Raw genomic sequence first — 22430 nt, forward strand, 5'->3', positions numbered from 1 at the left:
TCTTAGGGAAAAATATGTGGAAAAGGTTTGAATCAGTCCTTCTCTCAGCTGTTTGACTATCCCTTCTCAGTGATAGTTTATGCCTTCTTTTGAGGCTTGACTGGCTGATTTACATCTCCTTGGGAGAACACCACTTGCAGGCATCGCTTACTCAGACTTGGCTTTTTCCATGGTGAGACAGTGAGGAACCTTCCAGACATGGGATCTGAGGGCAAAGAAGAGGAGTAAGGCACCAAAGGTAGCAGCAAGTGAGGATGAAGGAGGACAGGGAACTTTGGTAAAATATGCAATGTCAGATGATCCACTGATTTGGCGCCTCTTCTAGTGTAATTAGGCTTGTAATCTCCTTTTCCTCAAAGGAAACTCCAGATGTGACTGAAGCTGCCATGCTGCCTCAGAAGCATCTGGCTTCCCATTCTGCAGCCCAAGTTGGAAAACTCCTCCCTGTTTTGCCATGCAGTGCTTTCTCAGGATGCTAGGGAAATGAATTCATCACAGATACACAGTATCCTCATTCTGCACTGATACTAAATCATGTTGTACCAACTTTCCAAACACTGAACTGTGCAATGTACTTTCAAGAATGTGCATATATGCATCTTTTTAAAATGCTCTTCTTTTTTTTTTTAGAAAGTATTATTTAGCTTCTTGGCATGTGGGTTTATTTTTGTTTAATGGAAAACTGCTAAGATTTATGATGCAATTTCAATCTTCAGTTGAGTTTTAACAATTTCTCCTTGTTCTGTAAGTTAAAATTAATCTTCCAATTTGCACTTGGGTCTTGAGAGGTGGTCTGAAACAGAAACAGCAATTTAATTAAAAATGACCATGTAACATACTGTTGGAGAGCTACATGTACATAGAGACATCCATTGCTCTGATGTTGCCATTACAGGTCTCCTCCATGAAAATCCAAATGGCCTGGCCTTATGCTCAGATGTTCTTGTCAGAGATACTCCCCTGAAGATGCAAATATTCATTTTCAAGTTTGCCTGTTAAATATATGTAATGCATTCTGCATTGCAGGACCCACTACTGTGAAAAGCTCAAAGTACCTAGGCTGGCTTTGGCAAATCTCAGTGATTTTCACAACAGACTTGTTGAGATTTGTAGGATGAAGGTGCTTCTCACTCCATCCACCCAATGCATGTTTTATTTTAAGGAAGGAGAAATAATGGGAATTTACTCAGATACACGCTGCAAAGTAATTAGAAGCAGTTCTGAGAGTGCAAGAGAGGTGAGGTATTTTGGAGGTGAGCCTGGGCAGGTTGAAGGCAGAGGGACTGGGAGTAGGGGCACTGCAGTCTTTGAGGACCAGCACCAAGGTATAAAATAGTAGAAAACTGTATAAAATAGTAGAAAATTGTAGAAACTCAAAGCAGTTTTCTGCAGTTGGCTTAAGATGCTGCAGGTCCTGATTTAATACCGGTGCTGGCTGGGGTGGCAGGCACTTATATGTCACAAAATGCATTCAAAACTAGAGGCTACGCAGCACCTGAACTCCAAGAGCCCACAGCAAAGTGAGGAAACACAATAGCTTAACTGAACTTGTTCACGAGTGTGATTTTCCTCCTTGTCTGAGTGTCAGCATAGTCTACACCTTCTGTTGGCTCTGATCTCTCTCAGTCATTACAAATTGTGTCTCAGCCATAGTTTTGCTTGTGGAATCTCAAGGGAAAACCTGTAACCCTTCAGCTTCCCATCTCACTTTCTACCCCCAGGCTGCTGGAGTCCTTGTGAACAGCAAAGCTTTGGTGGAGTGGGGCTTGTATGGTTTGACTGAAAGTCTGCACAGGCAGTTTATCATTTTCACATTTGTCTGCTAAAGAAAATCATTCAGACTATTTTAAATAACATCAAGCCCCTTTCTTCACTTACATGCCTCGTCTGCCAAGACTGCTTGATGTGAACAGTTTTCCATGTACCTTGATTTTGCATGGTTTTCGTCATTTTAATTAAAACACATTTTAAACTGTATGTCCTTTTTTAAAGTTGGGGTTTTTTGGGTTTGGGGTTTTGGTTGGGGTTTTTTTGCCCCCACGACAGAAACTTCTCTCTTCACTACTTACCCAGGTTTCTGCCTCTGCTGTAGGGTGTCATATCCCAAAATTGTCAGACCACAGCTGATGGAGTATCAGAAATTATTCATGCCCATAATAGCTAATGAATAAAGAAATGTTCTTCCCCACTAACAATGGTGCTGAAAGAATTCTCACACATTTCAAGGCTGTCTTTTTTTATGGTACTGGTCCGGTTCTCCTTAGAAGAAGAGTGAAGAATGACAATTCAAAGGTGCAGCCAATATTTCACATATTTGAATGCAGTCTGCTGCTCTGTCTCATATATGTTCTCCACACTGGCACAAATCTACACTCTGGCAGTTCAAATGCTTGTAAAGAGGTGGAGATATTGCCACACAGAGATTAATTTTTTTCAAGACACCTACCATTTGGTGCAATCTGCTGCATCCCAAAGGCAAATAATAAGAAGAAATACATTCTCTCATAAAATGCCTTTACTGGTCTTTTTCACCTTCAGTGTCTGCTGGTTTTGTCCCTTTTACCATTGCAGCATATGCGGAACAAGTTTCTATTTGCTTTCTTTCTAGAAGCATTTAACAAGTCAAATGATTGCTAATTCAAAAGATCATTTGTTACCATTGTTACATATGATGTACATATATTTGTTACATATGATAACTAATAAGGAAATAACTAACAATACACATAGTTCAGAATTGCCTGTCTACATGCTTTCATACCTACAGTTCCAGGTTACACCTCTGAGGAAGACACCTAGAGAATTACATCTTACAGTTGAAAGATTGCAAGTTATAGCTAAATACCTTGTGTAATTTTTATAGCTTTTATAATAAAACTTGGTCCAGGTTATTCTGGAGAATTATTTGCTGAATCATATTAGCCACCAGATTCTTACAGCACAACCAGCTGGTGCAGAACTAGTTAATAAACCTTATTTTTTTCTTTTTCTCCGTCACCTCTATGAGACAGATTAGAAGAGCCATTGGAAACAGAGGAATTAATCCGACGTTTCCGTGCCAACATTGTCATCAGTGCACCCGAGTCCTTCGAAGAAGAAGAGTGGGCTGAGATTTCAATAGGTGCTCTGCGATTACAGGTACAAACACATCTCTCTTGTCTATCACAAAGTATTTTGACCACTGGAGACAGAGCAATTTTTGCAATGTTTTGACCTCAACATGGGTGGCACAGTTTGTGCAGATGAAATTTATGGAGTATGTAAAAAAAAAAAACATGCTGTGACCTGTAGCAAACATGCTTCAATATAACTGAGAGGTTTTGACATATTTCTCCACACCTTTTTTTTTTTTAATTTCATAATTCATAAAATTTCCCACCTCTATCCAACCGAGCAGAATACTAATCACTGTTCTGAGGCAGAGTTTGCAGTAAGCATTTAGCCAGTATTTTCACAAGAGAATACTGGTTGCTGTTAAGCATAATAGTCCAGATGTAACCTCGGATTGCTGCGCATCAAGCAGTGGATTGCCAAAAGACCAGACGTGAATACAAGTGAACAATCTATTGCCCTCTGTTGTCTACATTTTGTCGTAATCTCCATTCAAGACATGTTTCCAAGTCTAGCCTGGCAGGGTTTTTTCATATGTTGTGCTTCGTATCATATCTAACAACATAATGGGCTTTGTACTGTGAGGAAAATGCTGAGAAGTCAAACTTTGTTGGCAAATACATTTTTTTTAGAAAATATTCAACAAAGGATGCATGAAGAAGCTACACATGAAACCTAAGCAAATGATGCACATATATATTACATGTTCTATCAGATTTGTCTGGCACTTAGATACGAAATATGTATTTGAAGATGCATTGCCTAGGACATGAAAGTGGCTTATTCATTATTTTCTTAGGGGTGATAATGAAGGTGTGAATAACAAAAGTGCTAAGGTCAAATCTAGAAGCTCTGATGGACACCACTTCTATTTCTTTCTGGTCAGCATACTGTAAGAAATGGACAAGTAATTTTTTCTGTAAGGGTGGAAAATATTACTTATCTGCTCTTTTTATGGGTACTTTGATCAGTAAGCTGTAATAAGACTTAAAGAAAATTGAGGAAAAATTCCTTTAGGTAAGAGATGAGGAACACGAAGGACAAAATCCTTAGTGTATAGCCTGTTGGAAGCTGGAGTTACACTAGGGAACTCAGCTCAGGATCCTGTTGTGTTATATACTGTAAAACTACAAAATAAAAAGACATTCCTCTTTCTGGCATTGAAATACTTCAGGAATACAAGCCAAAAATAGAAAGGCTTATGCAAGTTGCATTGTCTTTTCTAGTTTCTGCCAGGTCCTTATTCAGATACTGATGTAGTAACAGTAGAAATTATGTTAATGGTTGAAGAAGCTGTTGAACAAAGCAAAGCAGGGAAAAATATTTCCTTCTCTGTCTTGTGTTCTTGTTCTTTTAATAAAATACTAAAGCTGTGGAAAATAATGTTCTGAAAAAGCTGCCAAATGTATGGTTTTGATGATTACACTGAAGAGCTGTAGAAGCATTTCTAGATGTATCTAAAAAAAACCTGAAATAGCACTTCAGATCAGCATATAAAAATGTTGGCAGTGTAAGGTTTAATTATTTGCCCTATTTGAAATTTATAACACATTGTACAAAAGTAGAGTGTGTATCTTGGGATACTCTAAGAACAGTTAGTTTCTACAATGTACAGCTTTGCTAAAGTTAGGGATGCAATATTAAGCGAAACTGCAATATGTCTTCCTTCTTCATTTGACTGCTTTAAGAAGAAATCTGTTCAGGGTTTTTTTCCCTAGAAACACACCCTATTTCAAACCAGAATTAACTTTAAGATCTATGCTCTGTATTACATATGGTGTTAGACTAGGGATCTCATTATTCCTTCTGATGATGTAAATTTGTGAAAATTCACATTTTGCATTTTGATGAGCTACAAGTGCCATGCATATATGAAAGACATTGTGCATTTCAGCTGCACTGAAACAATGTAAAGCAAACCCAAGAAAATCCTCCTTGGGTTAAATCCTGAGGCAATGTCTTGATTTTTTATTCAGTTATCCTTTGGGCAAATAGCCCTGCCAGCCCGTAGATGAAGTGAAGCCATCAGGAAATGCAATTATGAAAATGTTTGGTATTTCTCAGATTCTGTCTCTGGGAAAGTTTTCCTTAAAAGAATAGAAAATAAAAGAAAAAAGTGAATTAAAAATTCAGTGAGACCTTCAGAAGTAAACCCTTTGAAAATGTACCCACTACATTAGGTGAACAGGCCTGACCTCTTACATAATGAAAGCATAAAAGAACACAGGAAAGGTACGTGAGAGATAAGTGTTTAAGGTGTTATGATGGTCAGAAGCTTGTACTGTTCTGTGTTGTACTGCTTTGATATACAGCTGTCAACCTTCTTTAATCAGGTTGTGGGTCCGTGTAGCAGATGTCAAATAATCTGCATCAATCAACAGTCTGGGGAACGAAACAAAGAATTTATGCAGTCTCTGTCTGTGGCCAGAGGTAGAAAGGTCAGTACAATACTCTAAAATAGCTGCATAGAAAGATGTGGTGACTTTATTGCATGCATAGTGAAATATCTGCTCAGAGAATATTCATGACTAAGTTGTTATGCTAATCCATTTGTCTTTCCAGTAAAAAGAAGATGCACTTACAACCCAGATATGACATTGTTTATTTCCATTAAATGCTCAACATGTTTTTATTCAGAAATTGACTATTAATATGCATTTTTTTTTTTTCTGTGCTTGCTTTTATTCAGTATGTGCTGCTTTACAATGATGTGTTTATTTTGGTCTTGAAAAACAAGAGCTGATGCACTGATGTCATTCAAGCAAACAAATCTTCAGAAAAATCAGAGTAATTGATATGACACAGTTAGCTCATAAGACTAAACTCTATTCTTACTGTGAGAAACTACTTAGCAGGAAAAACAGAGCAGATGTAAATATAGTCAAAGCTGAGAGTATTTGATCGACTGGAGAATAAGTGTGAAATGCAGGTGTTCATTGGAGTCCTTATGCTTCCTAAAGCTGCATTGTTTCTTGGAATTGAGAGTGCTCAGATGATGGCTAGACACTTCGGCATCCCAAAAACTTCACAAATCTCCTCATGAGTATTTATTTATCTGAAAAATCCTTACTTCAAATTCATTGCTTCCTGTTCATTAAGCTTCTGTTGTAAAAGTTCTTTAGCCAGTCAGGGCTCAGAAGCCTTGCCAGTACCAGCCAAACACTAGAGATTGGGCACAGCACAGGGGCCAGAGCAATGACAAATAGGTTGAAAATCATTCACCCAAACAATGCACAAACAAGTTACAAATAAGGCATTCTTTGTTTGGAAAAAAAAAAAATACATCGATTCGTCTCAGTGACTCATTAAGCAAACAAAGGGCTACATTTTCAATGGATGTTATCCTTGGTGAAAAGCTCTGCCGGCTCCGTCTTGGAGCCAGCCACCTGGTGCAGAGTGAGATGGGGGAGAGGCAAGCAGGCAGGGGCCAGCTGTCTAGGCACAGCTTTCCGATGACCTGAGATGACTTTGGGTTGCATGGCACGCTCTGGCATCCAAATCCTGCCTTTGTGAGATGAGCTCCTGGTCATGGTGGGTAGCCTGAGGACAAGAATCCTCTCCAGGCAATGGTGAGCCACAGCTGACTCTGGAAACAGCATTATGGCATCCGGGCAGGGATGTTGCCTGGCTGCCACGTATGCAGGGGTGTGGTATGCAGAGGACTTTCTCTAGCTCCATAGGTTTTACTGGATTATGATTTGAATTGTCTGTAGAAGGAAAGCACTCTGTATTCAGGGACCTTCCCAAATGGCAATAAAACCTTACCCAGGACATAGATTCTCAGGAGAGGCAAAACATCTGCGTGTTTCCCACAGCAAAGATGAGCTCCTCTTTCATTCTGATTAACTCAGCAATGGAAAGATTTTCTGGATACAAACACTCCTAGAACCAATTACTCGTTCAAACAGAGCTAAGGCAATGAGAGCAATCCAGCCTCTCGAGAACAGCCTGGCACCAGATAAAAGACACATGGCAAGGTGAGGCACTGCTCAGCAGAGCACAGTGCTGCTATTCACAGTGGGGGAGTGCTCTGCTTCCTTCAGCTACACAACCATAGTCATGCTGCAAAGAACCAGGCCTTCAGCTCTTTCTACTTTTCCCAGCTTTCAGCATTGCTGACAGATGGGATCTTGTGAGCATGCCCTGCTCTGCATAAGGCCAAGTCCTCTGGGTTAGCTTAACAGCTGAAAGAGATAGTTTGAACTGGTAGTTTCGCTTGAACTGGTCTGAGAAGACCTCAGAGCCCATCCCTCCTGCAAATCATCTGTGGGGTGATGGTCCCCAGCTGCTTATCAGTGAGAAGCACCTGAGGACTATGGCATCTTCAGTGTGCTAAGTAGACCTAGCAGGGGGCTTTGTTCCAGACTTTTTACAGTTCACAGTGGAGAGAAAGAACATTGAGTCCATGTGACTGTGTTAAATTGCAGAGTTAATCCTCTGGTGACTCATGTCTCTAGCTTGTGCTTTTCTGTTAAGGAGTCATCTAATAGACTTCATTTTCTTTTTTTATCAGATACAGACTCAGTGAAGGAATTTAGCACTGTTTGTTCCCAGCTGTCAATAATGCAATTCGAACTACAAAAAACGAATGCAGCAAAATAAGATTTAAGCTTAATTTCACAGAGCAAGGGGTACTGATATTTTTGAAAGGCTGTTGTAGTTGCTTGATTTCCAAAACATTAAAGATACTGCACGTACAAATGGATTTCAAATCCTGAAAGCTGAACAAGAGAGCTAGATGTCAATATTTACCATTTTGTTTTGTTTTTCCAAGAACACCAACCTGGAAAAAGATATCAAACTTTATCAAACTGGTAGCCCAAATAACAGCACTGCCAATGAACTTCAATAATGTTCTAAATAAAGTAAGGCTTGGAAGAGGTGGTTCAATATTTATTTCTGAAATCATATTTTTCTCCATCCCTCTGAGACTCTGAGAACCTCCAAGTTGAAAAAATTGAGGCTTTGCGTAGATGGATTGCAGCTGAAATTCAGAACCAGCTACTGTAATTAGCCACACAAGATATTTGCATGTTTCCTATTAAATGAAAAGCAGAGTGCTGAAGCCTAGCCAGCTGCTTTTTATGAAACCTTTCATCACATTGTTTGAAATAAAACACAAACACCTCTACAAAACGAACTTGAGCTTTGCTGCCACCAGTTCTGAAGAAACACTCGTTAAGGATTCCTTCTGTAATTTTTGACTGAAAAGGAAAAAGGGGCTCTCCTTCTGTGGCAGAGCTCTCTCTATTATTGCAGGACACTGCGAAACACTACGTAACTACATTAAGGAAATAGCCTAAAAATAGCCATATGCTGTTTCACATGCTTCACCACCTGATGCCAGACACACATAGACAGAAAGGAGAGAACATTGAATTCTTGCCCATATTCTGTGTTTTGCAGATGCAGTTTAACAGTAACAATAGCGGAAGCCCTGTGGGTAGATTTGCAGCACTGCTATAAGCTGGGACTTGCTGTCAAGGTAGCAAAGGGAACTGCATTAGCAGTCTGCCCCAGCATAAATGTATGGATAGCGGTACATCAAGAGAAATCCATTATGTTTGCACATGCCCTCATACACTAAAGGGCTTGTGTTTTTTTCCTGTGGGCTGTTGATTCTCTTTGATGTATCTCATTGTGCCTTGGGAGAGCTTCTTTCCCTGCAGAATGAGATGTCGTGCCCTTGGACTGCTTACTGAAATGTTAGCAAGGATAGCAAATTACTTTTCTTATCTGATGCATCATTATCATAATTTTCATCGTAATGCGGGGCTTTATACTATGCAATGCTTTTCATCCAAAGATCTGGAACATTTGCAAACAGTGATTGATATAATTAATAGACCTCTGAAATACTACGGTTCTCTTTTCTGATTGGTGCCTGAACTGGAAAATACATTTATTTAAGGGAGAGCAAAGGAAAATCAGTTCTTAGAAAAACATTCTGCTGCCCAGATATTTTCAACAGAACAAAATGGGAACTTTTGACACCGAGTTAAAGCTTTCCTTTTTTTCCAATACAAAAAACCAGCATGCTGAAAATGAGTACTTCCACTATCCTACTTTTACTAATAAGTTTTGGTGAATACAGAGCTAAGAAAACATCCTTATGTTAAAAACAAAACAAACCAAACCCAAACAAAAAAAAAAAAAACCCCAAACTTGAATAATTGCATCTCCCAAACCTTTTTATGGGAGGGAGGTTATGTTATTGTATGAATAAAATCATAGAATCATAGAATCAACTAGGTTGGAAAAGACCTTTAAGATCATCAAGTCTTGCTGTTACCCCAGGACTGCCAAGACCACCACTAAACCATGTCCCTGAGGGCCTCATCTGCACAGTTTGTGAACACTTCCAGGGACAGTGATTCCACTAGTTCCCTGAGCAGCCTGTTCCAACAACTGATCACCCTTTTGGTTAAGAAATTTAATAATATCCAATCTAAACCTCCTCTTGCACAGCTTGAGGACATTTCCTCGTCTTAAATGAGCAGACATGAACAGGTAAATTCATCTGTTGGGAGAAGGCAGCCGAGAGCTACATCCAGGGGCAAAATCCAGAACTCATCCATCCAAAGCTAAATTTTAGCATGCAGTATCAGTTATGGGCTTGTTACACATTCTAACAGGGCATTTTTCCTACCAAGTGCTAGTCTGAATTAACTCATTGTTTAGGAGCTGTAGCACTTCATCTCAGCCTTTTGCAGATGTAGCACCTCAGGTTTCTATCTTACAGAAGGAGATACTGCACCCAGGATATTTCTGCCAGTGAATATCTAAGCAGTGCATATTACTGTTGATCCAGTATAAGTACCTGAAACAACATGCATGAATGACAGCATTTTATAGATCCTCTTTTAAGTGAGTGTGATGACTATCATATGATTCACTGTTGGCAAGAATAAGTACATTTTATCTATTTCTTCCAGCAGTGAAGTGTTGTGCTTTTTCCTAATAATGAGCTTTACATTTTTTGTTCCTACGAAGTTTAAGAGTGATGGGAAGAGCCCCTACTGCCATCAGACCTAGCAGATAAAGCCACTCAGCCCAGCAATCCCTGCCCAGTGCTTGGTGTATCCTGGGGAGGTTATATGCAGAATAAAATGCCCTTGAAGTCAGGAAAAGGTAGCAACAGCAGAGAGAGATTATATGGTTTATTGTAATAACTCTGCAGGCTATAATCTCTGCATCTGAAAGCCTCATTTTTCATCAGTGAAATGTGAGAAGGGCAAATTTCTATCTTTCTCTTGAAACAGAGCTGAAATGGCAGGATGCACATCTTTTGTGGTTGCTGCAGGGCTGTTGCTATTATCAGTATTTGCTGAGTCAATATTTGTAATTATTGAAAAAACAAGGAAATTCACTTAAAAGATATTAAGTCCACTTCTGGTAATCACAAGCTGAATTTTCTCAAGAACATTCAGAAAAGAAAGAGGTCAGCAATTCCAAGCAGGTGTTAGTTCTAAAGCATGTATGCCATCAGTATACCATAACCTTGAAAACTCCTTAGGCATCACCCAGTCTCGGCACCGAAAAAAATACTATGAGACTTTAGATGCCAAATCAGAGTAGAGAAATACTAAGGACCAGTATTAAATAGTATATGAGAACTCCTGAAGATAAGATGTATTCACACATGCCTTTTCTTAAATAATTCTAAACGGTTTAAATTGATCTAAGAAAAAAAATTTGCTAAATGATTCACAACAATAGAAAAATTGGTAAATCAAATTCTCTACAGTGAACAAACTGCCCAGATGTATTTTAGTCTCATTTTAAGATAAATTGAGATGTCAATGCAGTAAATATAAATAAAAACTTCTCATGTCAAATAAGTTCATTTACATGGATGAGTTATAAAATTTCTTCCTGTGTAAAATGTGGTGTAGCATGGACTAATATTCATTTTACAATATTTGTTTTATGCTTGCCTGATTTTTTAAAACAACAAAATTATGGCAACTGTCCTTTTTGCACTAGGGTATATGAATTAAATCCAAGTTACTAATCACAAGGCTGGAAAACACATCATTTGTACCAATAGAGAAAACACAGCTTGGCAACAAACAAGAGAAAAGCAAGAATGGAAATATAATACTGTGTACTTTAATATTTTAAATGAAACAGTTACTAGCTTACCATTTTAGCATCATGGAATCATGGAATGGTTTGGGTTGGAAGGGACCTGAAAGATCATCTAGTTCCAACCCCCCTGCTGTAGGCAGGGACACCTTCCACTAGACCAAGCTGCTCAAAGCCCCATCCAGCCTGGCCTTGAACACTTCCAGGGATGGAGCATCATAGTTGATCCAACACAGTCACTGTGCTAAAGGACTGGGATCTTACTGTGCTGCAGTCGTTAAATACTCAGCATTAAACACTACAACACTGACCATACAGATCTACCCTGTGTTCACCACTGTTGGCACCATTATGGTGACAGGTATGTCATTAATAGGACAGGCCTGATCAGGAGCAACTCATACCACATATGTGTGAAATGCTGGTGAGATGAAGTAGTAGCAGAAGTAGCTCAAAAATCTCTGGTTGCTGTTTTTCTTTTTAATAAAGAAGGAGAATAGAGTTTTGGTTTTAATGAATTTCATTTGTTTATTTATTTACTTTACACTTTAGAGTGGCTGGTACATTTTGGCTGTAGCCTACCAAAACAAAATACTTGTTATTGAAACCTGTAAAAATGACAAGAAAATTAGTATTGGGTTTCCAAGGTCCTCAGTTTGAAGAACAAAAACCTTCTGAAGTCTACATATCAATTACCAATTCAACATGGTCTTCAGCATTCCTTTATTTCTTACTTTACATATTTCTTTAATTTACTATTACCTAATCATTTGGAAAATATTATCATGAGATTGTGAGTCTGTTTCTTGCGCATTTCTAAACTCTCCACTGTTGGAAAACAAAACCACAAAACCACATCACTCTTAAGAGTGACCTTTCCAGGTCACACCCAGCTGTTTGCAGATGCAACTGTAATATTCAATGTGCTTAAGATCAAGACCACACATAAAAGTGCAAACACTCTGATCAGGTTGTATAGTCAGTGGGTGAAGTGGTTATTTTGTTCCTTTTTTCTTTAATTGTATCACGAGGACACATATCTAAGTATTTTTAATATTTACGTAGGATGGCTTCATAGGTAATGACAGATGGCAAGTGGTAGACCTAACAAACTTTCTGAATATTTTCTGCAAAATATACTGAAATGTTCATGAAAACAAATGAAGGGAAATTCACAAAGGCTAGGCAGAACAAAGTTCTGTTAACAAAGTGAATAATTCATGGTAGAAGATGCAAGACTTTTTCTCACGGTTTGAACATACATGCATTCTCATGTTGCCTAGACTTTATTGGTGGTAATGCATTAACTGTATTTGTCAAGAAGCCAGAACAGTCATTAAATGACAAGACTGCAAGGGAGTGTAAATTACATACATGATACTATGGAACTCATGATGAAATACTACGTTATTTATCCACTTACTTGAATAACATGAGATTAACTTTTGTTTATGAGTCTATTATAGTTAATCAGTTAAAAATGTTCTTAATTACATGGAGATAGTTCATGTCTCCTTATTCTTAAAGCAGTATTGTTTTTCTAAACATATCTGGGTTGTGAGATCCTTTATAGGTCTGATTACTTTAACATGAGTTGCGTCTCAATAAATATTTTGGTTTTTTCAGACAAACTTTGGCATATACCTGATGAACCAGCCCTTGCATTCATCCCTTCCAGATATTTTATCGGTTGGTTCTCAAGTACTTCCAGTGCTGAAGGAGAATATGGAAATTCAGCCCCCGACATCCAGCGAAGAAAAATGTTCAGGATAGATTCTCTGCTGGAGATGAGACTTCCATGCAAGTCCAGGGAAAAGTCAGTAGTCAGTTACTAAAAAAAAAAAATAGCTTCCACTTGTTTGGTTCTGGTTTAAGTCTTTTAATTTTCTGTTTACTGTAAATGCTATCAGATGGCAGAACTCTTGATGATTACAGCTCACCTACATGTTTATGCTTGTGATTAGGTTACAGCAGCCATAAGTCTATTTTGCTCAATTGCTTCAGGATGCAACAGGTTTGATCAAGTTTTACTGATGGATGACTCCCAAAGCAATCACAACATCATTGTCAGAAACCCACATCTCAATGAAGGAAAGTAAACACAACAATGCACTACTTCCTTAATTTGCTTTGTTAAAACCACAGTTAGGAGAGAGGATGCAGGAGGTATTTTGGAAACAATGTGGGTGGGATGGGAGCAGTGGGAGAGCGGCATGAGAGTATCAGCAGTCCATTCAGATTTCCAAAAATGAAACTGAAGGTAATGTGTAGACAGGCCGAAAGCACCTTTGAAGAGGGAAATTTTATTGGGAAATCCATGTCTACCTCTTCAGAAGTGGTGTGTGAGGATGCCAGAAAGGCACAAAGATCAAGGAAGATTCAGTATGCCATTTGCAAAACACGTTCCCTGTGAAACCATTTCATGCATTCATTCTCAGCTTCTTTCTGTCGTTCCCATTTGCTACTTTTCCATCTGATTTATTTCATGTGATGAGTTCCCCCACTGTTTCCTTACGTATTTGTGGATGTTGACACATTTTTTTCTAATTAGAGCTCTTTCAACTAACGCAATCATGTTTTCTATCTAAACTTTGTTTATCCTCCGTGGTCTCTAATGGCCACTTAAGGGAGCTCTTGAAAGTTTGCATAGATAGAAGGAAAGTTACTTCTCCATCCTGAACAGCTCGAAGTATTCTTTTTTCTTACTCTTTGTGCATTTGATAACGTCCTTCTCAGGAGGTTTTTCAGTTCTTCATTCTTCTAAATGTGACTCATGCTTTCTGATTTCTGAGAATACCTGAAAGTAGGACTTGGTCTGAAATACAAATTAATGTGAGAACTAAAAAAATAAATAAAGCAAGACACACAGCAAAACACCACATGGAAAGTCAATGTAATGCAAGACTGAACACATTGAGGCCAGGTGTTTTATGACCCCCTACATGTGTCCAGCCAGCCACAGGGAGATTTCATGCTTTCAGGAAGTCCTTCTGGAAGAGGAAATTCTTCTAGATTAGCTGCTCTATTGCCATTTGGAAAGTGAAGTTTTGACCTTGTTAAAAGCACTGTCAGAACTCTCATCCAGTGTGATTTAGGTCTTCCTTGGGGCAATTTTGGCACAAACTATGTGAAAGTGCTTCTGGCTGAAGCAATCCTTGAGTTGTTTGAGAATATCCCTGAAGGGGAGCAGGCAGGTTTGCGAAAGAATTGGTCAAAGAGTCATTCTGAAAGGAAAGCAACTACCACAGAGTGGGGTACAATTGAAAAAGGGGAGAGCATAGCCCAGTGTGTGAATCATAATTCAAAGATAGTCTTTTTTCTTTCTCTTTTTTTTTTTCCCTGGTTTCTTCTTGCTTGCTTTCTTTCTTTTGAAGAACTGGTTTTATTAGTCTCTCAGCAGAGCTTTGTAATGGAAATGAGAAGAGACATTATCTGTTTCTTACAACCTACCATAAAATACATGGAAAGAGAGAAGTGTTTCATATGTATGTAAACTGAGGATCAGTTTTGAGAGTTGTACCTTCCACTTCAGAGCCCAAGCACTGCTCCTTGATGTCTGCTTTGAAAAGCAGAAATTTTATCTGTCTAATAGTCAATTATCTAACGTTGTAATCAGCAGGCTTTTTGGAACCTTCAAAAACAGTTTCCTAGTATCTAAATCTCTTAACTATTTTACTCTGCCTTTCTGTTATGCAGAGCATTGTTTTATTGGATAGAAAGCCAGCACAGCTCTGGCAAATTTAATACAAAGAGACCTGCTGTATGCTGACCTTCAGGTGATCTCTGGTGCTTTGCTCTGTCCTCTTCACCTCACCAGTATGTCATTTGTTTAAAATGGCACAGAAGTTGGAAAAGGAAATTGAAAGCAAACCTCAACAAGCTCTCTTTCACTTGTTATTTGATTTACTACAAAATAAGTCACTTTGGTACACAATGGCTTGACAAATACAGTTTGTGAATAGCCTTAATGCAATGTATGATAACTAAGGATGAGAGGAGCTGAACTTTAAAAATGTCATGCTTGGTCATTTTGACCTATTATTTACAGGCAATTACACTTTCTTTCTGCTATGGTTTAGTAATATTAGATCAAGAATAATTCTGTCATTTTACGGGGGGAAAAAAGATTTTCTTGATGTATGAACATGCTCATTAGTATATTCTCTGCATTTCCCAGAAGGCTCATCCTTGTGCTACAGTGATAGGAAATGTCACAACACTTCAGATTGATGGAATAGACATAAGGAATCTTTCACCTCAACAAAGGATATTTCCCTTCTAGTATGTGGAGTGTTCCTGCCACTATTCATATGTCTACCCATCAATAACGACAAATTATTCTTAGTGCCAATAACTCTGTGGAGAATCTTGAAGTAGGAAGTCACTTTTAAATGGCATGCACTGTAAATTTGTAGAAAGAACATCCCTCTCATAATGTGGGGGGAAAAAAAAAAAGAAGAAGAAAGACAAAACTTGGCATAATGCAAACCAAGGTATTGCAGGAACGAAAAGGGCATAAACACTTCAAAAAGCTGTATATATTACAGTTCAAGATTATAATGTTTTATAAGGGGTGACTTCTTGATCATCAGAGTATATAGAAAAAATACCTTCTTTTAAGTTCTTCCATTGCTGCAAAATTAATTCTTCAGACTAATTGCAGATACATGTTTAGCTTATATGGATAAGAAATGTTCTTAATACAGTATTTCCAGAGTGCTGTATGTAGAAAGTCCTCTTTATATTTGAGAACTAAATCCATATTTCCTTACAATGAATTATTCAGACACATTCCATTTGCTGTGGGACTTAACTCCTTCTCAAATCTCAAGGTAAAAATGGTGATTATGACAAACTCTAATAATAGCCAGGAGGCTGAAATCACAAACTAGAAATCAGCATTTTTAGGAGAAGCCTCTGAACTGTGTTATTTAATATAAATAAGATATTTCAGATACAGTTTATGATTTATATGCTTTCAATGACATCCGTCAAAGTATGGTCAAAATTTTAGGTCATCCTGTCAAAATTGTACACTAATCAAAAGGAAGAACTGCATAAAAAGTGTGATTATTGTTCATGAATTGTAGAGATTATGCTATGCATTTCTTCTTCAATCTGGTTTTTAACTTTCTTGGAAATGAAACCAATAAAATATATATTGTGCTTGACATGTCTACCAGTGGTGGTTGCATTCTTGACCTCTGAACTCATCAGATGCTAAGTTCTGCTTGCAGGCATTACCAGGCTCATGGAGCAAGTATGTGGTTCAGGACTGAAAGGATGTCTCATCTCTGCTGGGATTCACACGTGAGGTGATCCTCCATGTATTGCACTGATAGCCTCTGTCTGTCTATTCAGCATGCCAATCAGTTGCACACTCAGCTCAGGGTCTGCACAATATGAACTAATAATCACTGGTTTCCTTTAAAAGGTATCCAGAGGTAGTCCTGTTGGAGCCATTTCTATTATCCAAAGGCCGGAGATCTCCCAAAGGGTGTTGAACAAAAGAAGGTCCATTTCCCTTTCCTTTGGCTGGAGGGATCCAACACCATCTTTCTCCACCGCCAAACCCATCAATCAGTAGTTAAGACTAGGGACTTAAAAGGAATCTATGTGTGGAAATCACAGGGAAGTCTTGTCCCTCCCTTCCCATGAGGTTTACATGGAAATGATCTGTGATTCACTGGGCCAGAGAGAGAGGGTCATGGACACATTGAGGCAGGATCCACTTGTGACTCCAAGCTACTCATTCATGCTGATTTGGATTCAGTGAGGGTGGGAGGAGAGGAAGAGCATGACTCTGTAACCCAACAGGTAGGTCACTCCTATGGAGGTGAAAGATGTGGCTACATCCCTGTCTCTCTGATTATACAACTGTCATGAGGCAACTATATGACAGCTGACAAAACTATATGACTATATGACAAAAAACTGTATGACTATATGACAAAATGATGACAACGTTTTGTCATTGAGGACAAAACATAGACACAGCCCCCAGAGAAGTGAGGAGAAGGCAGAGTGCTTCTCCTCTCTGCTTCGCATGTGAGACACTGGGTTACAGAAACATGTCTCCTTCCTCTGGCCACCAGTGTTTAAGTACAAGGTGGAACTTCAGCAAGAACAGAGGACAATGCTCCAAGCATCTTCTGGAAAAGGCCATTAAGGGAAACGAGTTTGAGTTGTCAAAAGCAGAAATGGAAATTAACCCAGGCTTCTGACTTCTTTTTAGGTGCACCAGCCACAATGCCAGAGTGATATGGAAAAACTGTGGGAGGGACAGCAAAGTGGCATCTCCTGCAGTCAAATTTTAAAAGAAAACAGTGATACACATGCCTTTGCCACCCAGTTTTTAATTTTTGTAGGAAAGAAAGGATGTAGGTATCCTCGGGCCCATAAATATGATTCAGAGAAGTCAATCATCAACAGGGAGGTGCCTCTTAAGCAAGGTGCCTTTTAAGAGGCCTCTCTTCCTTCCCTTTCATGTCAACTAGCTTACTTAGCTGCTCACTCAGTGTGAAGGCAGTTGTGGGTCCCTTCCAGTGGAAAAGAAAATAGGCAGATGCCCTGCATAAGAAGCAAAGTGACTCAATTAGGACTGCAGACAGGGGTTGATATTTGGGAAGTTTGACATGGGGCATCCTTGAGCATCACTGCCATGTGCAGAGGTGCACCAGAAACCTCTGTGTAATAATCCCAGAAATATGTGTCACAAAACAAGTCATCTTTCTGCTCGTGCTGTGAAATCATCCTGGATGGGTGATGTTCAACAATTGTGCTGTTGGGGAACAGATCATGGCAAAGGCATGACGGGGAAAGAGGACAAACAACAAAATGCATGTTGCAGCATTTGCCACTGAAAATTGCTGAGAGGTTTCTCAAATACCCACGAAGAAACATGAAATGTGAGAAATGAGGGAATTTGATTTAGTATAGCAGTTTCATGGCAGATTTAAAATGACATTGATCTCAAATGAAGAGCTTCTTTGCCTTGCATGTAATTAGGTGCATTTCTACATTAACCCCAGTTTCTTCTGTGAGCTGATCTATTCCTGACCTGCAACCAAAACTTGCCAACACACTGCAAGCATGGACATCAATATCAGCTTCTCCTAGGTAACCAGTATATTCCATCTTTAAGCCCATCTCATGCTTCTTGCATTTTTTCAGAGGTAAGTGTCCCATCTGGATTAAAGTACTCTGGCCAGGATTGTTAATGCAGAGGCAGAGATGATACCTCAGTCCAGAAATGAAATCAGCTTTTGGTTTCTGAAAGGGCCATGTTTGAAAAGCCAGCCATGAACCAATGTCCGGTCTGTTGTTTTCTGATACTTCTGATAGATGAATAACATAATGCTGTTGAAAAAGTTTGTGAGTTATTATTTCCCAAAGCAAAACAAAACTAGAAGGCTACAGAAGGCCCTGCACTGCTGAACACATTTATTCACTTCTATAAATGGAGAAGAGCCTCTGAGGTATCCATTGTTCATGGATGTAATTCCCAGTGATACATGTTATTAGATACTTGTAACTTCCCTAGTTTAGCCAAATGCTTTGGACTGTTGTTTATTCTTGGATATTTTGTATTTACTGTCATATTAAAAAAAGTTTCTTCCAGCAAACATTTCAGTACTGAAATGAAATTGAATATGTCTTATGTCAAATGTTTGTCTTTTGTTCTGTTTTAAGGAACAAGAATGCAAGATTTCTGTGTTTGACTTGCTGTCCAAAGTTCAATGTGCTGATTTAATACACCTGAAAAGAGAAGGTTCTTGTCGAGTTGCTTTACCTGTCAGTCAGTACTTGTAAAAAGCTGCAGTGTTCCTCAGTAATATCTAGTCAATTAGAAAAAAACCCCTAAGCTACAAGAGCTGGACACAGCTTGCAAACACTCATTGTCTAGGAAAGTTTGCATCTATTCACATATATATATATATTCAAGCACAAGAAGTCTAAACAGTCTAAATTATTTTTAGTCTTGGAAAATACTCAGAAAAAAGCATGCACAGATTTTCTGAGGGAGCACAGGATGTGGCACCCTGTTTTTTGTATCAGACCTACAGCAGCACCCCTCACAACCAAAGAGCTGCTGTCCCTGCAAACAGAACAAGTCCTCAGACATTTAGAAGTGCAGGATTAAGTTTCATGATGCAGCTTTATGCCCTCTCTCTTTCACCACGCACTAAGGAGCAGCTTACAACAGATACACCGAGCAGCTCCAGGGACCCAGGGCTTGCGTCCCTCCCCAGGCACAGTGTGACCCACTGTGCCCCACTCAAAATTGTCCCAGGGATCCTGTCTGAAAACTGCCACTGTTTGCCTGTGCTCTAGCCATGCGAGTTGTATATTGTCCCCAGAGACTCTTAGAACAATTAAAAGGCAATAGACATTGCTAATATAACTTGCTAAACTCAGAGGACTTTTTGTGAACTAGTTGTGCATGGTTTCACCTGAGAAAAGTACTTTGACAAGTTCTCATGCTATTTTATGCTGTCTTGTACTGGCATCATGGAGTCATTTGGTATTCATTCAATTTCACATGCCTTTCCTGCTGGCAGGGCGTGATAATTTGGGGCTATTTACGTGCAAGGTGAAGACTATGTCAAGGAAGAGAGAACCTGACATTTCATTGAGTGGGTAACCTGAAACAATTGGTTAAATTAGTCAAGCAAGATTGAGAGCTGTGTGTATCAGAGGCATACATGAAACATTAGGGAAAATGCAAGCGGATTCCTACAGACCTTTTTTCTAAGTACAAAAGCAGCACAAACAGGTAATCGTATTTAAGAAGCAAAGTAATCATGTATTTAAGAATTAACATATGATATAAGTGAGATTGGCAGGTATTGCAATTAGCATATTTATCTGCACTTGTAAATATTCTGCTTCAAATAAGAACATTTGGATTGGGAAGGTCATTCTACCCTGTTGTATTTCTTCTAATTTCATCCATCAGCCCCAAAATACTGATGGGTAAAATATTAAATATATATATATATATAAAATTCCCATTTTGTAAGCAGAATTCCACTTTGAAAATGCCAAATCAAGACACAGCTTTCTGAGTTGAAAGACCACAAGTTAGCCATATAGCGATATTACAGGACCAGTCATCTGGAAAAATGGCCATGATGTTTGCCAAAATCCAGTGATTCAGCAGTTAGAGGCAAGGCATACAGTCAGGCATCACATTCCGTGTGGAGAGGAATGCCTGCTGGAAGACAATTTCCTAAACATATGCACACATATCTCTCAGAAACTGCCCGTATTAGGACATTTTTTTAAGTATGTGTTGTAATTTTTCTGACATCTGTGGTGACATGCTTTATGCCACAAAGAACAGGTAGATTGAGAGGCAAAGTGGTATCAGATGGCAAGTGCCATGAAGCAATGGAATACTCTTGCTGCCTATAGTATTCTCTATAGGCAAAAACCCCATCAAAATTCAGTTTAGAAAGAATATTACAATAAAAATAAAATGAATAATGAAACTAAATAAGATTATCTAAGCTATCTAGAGTGCATTAACATAAATAAAAGAAATTTCTAGGCATGTGAAGCTCCATACCATAGTTCATCCTACTAATTCTTGTTATTGCAGCCCACTAACTACTGGATCACTGAAATCGTGTTGTTGTCAGCTTATTTTTGAAAAAGAGGCTCATGCTGAATAAGGACATGGTGATGAAGCCACTAATAAAAGTAATTACATGACAAAGTAAACCTAAAAAATTATGGACCTTAAAATCATATCTGGATGCAGAACTGGGAGGGGAAGGCCCACACTTTTTGTGGGAAGGGACACATTTTTTCTTAAACAGAGGGAACTTCTGACCTTAATCTCGCAATGAAAAGCTGAAAAGCTTTACAGCTGCAGCAAACTAGTTCAGAAACATGATTTTTTACCTCCTGATGCTGGCTTTATTTTGATACACATTCAGCCTTTCTTAACCTGGATTTTCTGTGGAAGTAATAACTGCAGCTGTCAGAAAGAGGATGTGTGATCATGAACAGCCGACGAGATGAAACCTCTTAAGAGGCTGTCAGTACAAGAGACTGTGACTCCCTGCTGCCCTTTGGGCAATAGGAGCCATGAACCAAGGAATCCAACTGGAAATACAACTACAAATTCATGAATGGACTTGGGAATTGGGAAATGCTGCTTTAAAAGTGAGGTCTCCCAACTTTCAGTTATTTCTCACTTCTATCTAAAAATAATACAGCATGAACACCAGTGTCATCCGAACACAATGTTGTGATTCCTTTTCATTCTGATAAGTTGTTTTCTCAGCCAAAAAGTACATTGCAGTGTAATAGCAACTTAATATGATTTTAAAAAATAGTATGATGGGCTTTATGTTAATTCATTCATGTGAAATTTTGTTCTCAGTGCTATTAACACTAACTAATTTCTGGTTAGCCTTTTGATTATCAAGTTGTCAGACTGTGTTTGGAGGGACTTCTGAAGGTACCCTTGGGACCACAGTTCAATACGCTGCTCCAAGCTTCAGGGCTAGATCAGGTTTCTCACAGAATCACAGAACCATTAGGGTTGTAAGGAATCTCTGGAGATCACCTAGTCCAACACCCCTGCCAAGGCAAGGCCACCTAAAGCAGGTTACACAGGAGCACATCCAAGTAGGTTTTGAATGTCTCCCAAACTGTCTCCAGAAGTTTGGGAGACTCCAAACTTCTCAGTATCAATCAAGTTTCAAGTATTTCTGGGCAACCTCTTTCTGTGCTTTTCCACAGGAAAGAAGAAATCTTTCCTTAGATCCTCTCAGAAATTCAGCTTCTGACTGTTGCTTCTTATCTTTTTGCTGTGCACCTTTGAGAAGACTCTCTACCTCGTACCCATAGATAATTATACACCCTGACCTTAGCTTTCTCTTCTCCAAGCTGAAGAAAGCTGCTCCTTCAGTCTCTCCTCATGCATTACGTGCTGCAATCCTCAAACCTTCCTCTCCAGTGAGAAGAATGGTGAGTGACTTCAAAGATCTTTGCTGAATGCTGGAAGATTTAAGCAAGAGAACCCAAGAGATTGCCTCCTGAGTTACAGGGCTGAATGATGTTCTGCTCTTGTGGTGAATGAGTGAGAAAGGTCATGCAGTTCATGCAGGTACCATTTCTCTGTCAAGCTGGGTCAAAATGTTACATTATTATAAGACTAGGTCCATCAGTTTGGAGACTTGGCTGTGGTACATCCACTTTTGGTCCTCAAAGACTGG

At 38.9% G+C, this 22430-nt stretch overlaps 1 protein-coding gene across 2 annotated transcripts in view; it reads left to right on the forward strand.

Moving 5' to 3' along the window:
- The window catches only part of MOCOS (molybdenum cofactor sulfurase), a 213849-nt gene extending 198151 nt beyond the window's left edge, over positions 1-15698 (forward strand). For both annotated transcript variants that reach the window (XM_030504653.1, XM_030504661.1), the window contains 3 exons: positions 3012-3138; positions 5445-5549; positions 12826-15698. In XM_030504653.1, coding sequence (XP_030360513.1) covers positions 3012-3138; positions 5445-5549; positions 12826-12972 — 379 coding nt within the window. In that variant the 3' untranslated portion in view covers positions 12973-15698. The remainder of the gene's footprint in view (positions 1-3011; positions 3139-5444; positions 5550-12825) is intronic.
- Positions 15699-22430: the final 6732 nt, after the last annotated feature.

The sequence above is a fragment of the Strigops habroptila genome, chromosome 1, assembly GCF_004027225.2.
Source record: "Strigops habroptila isolate Jane chromosome 1, bStrHab1.2.pri, whole genome shotgun sequence".
Lineage (NCBI taxonomy): Eukaryota > Metazoa > Chordata > Aves > Psittaciformes > Psittacidae > Strigops > Strigops habroptila.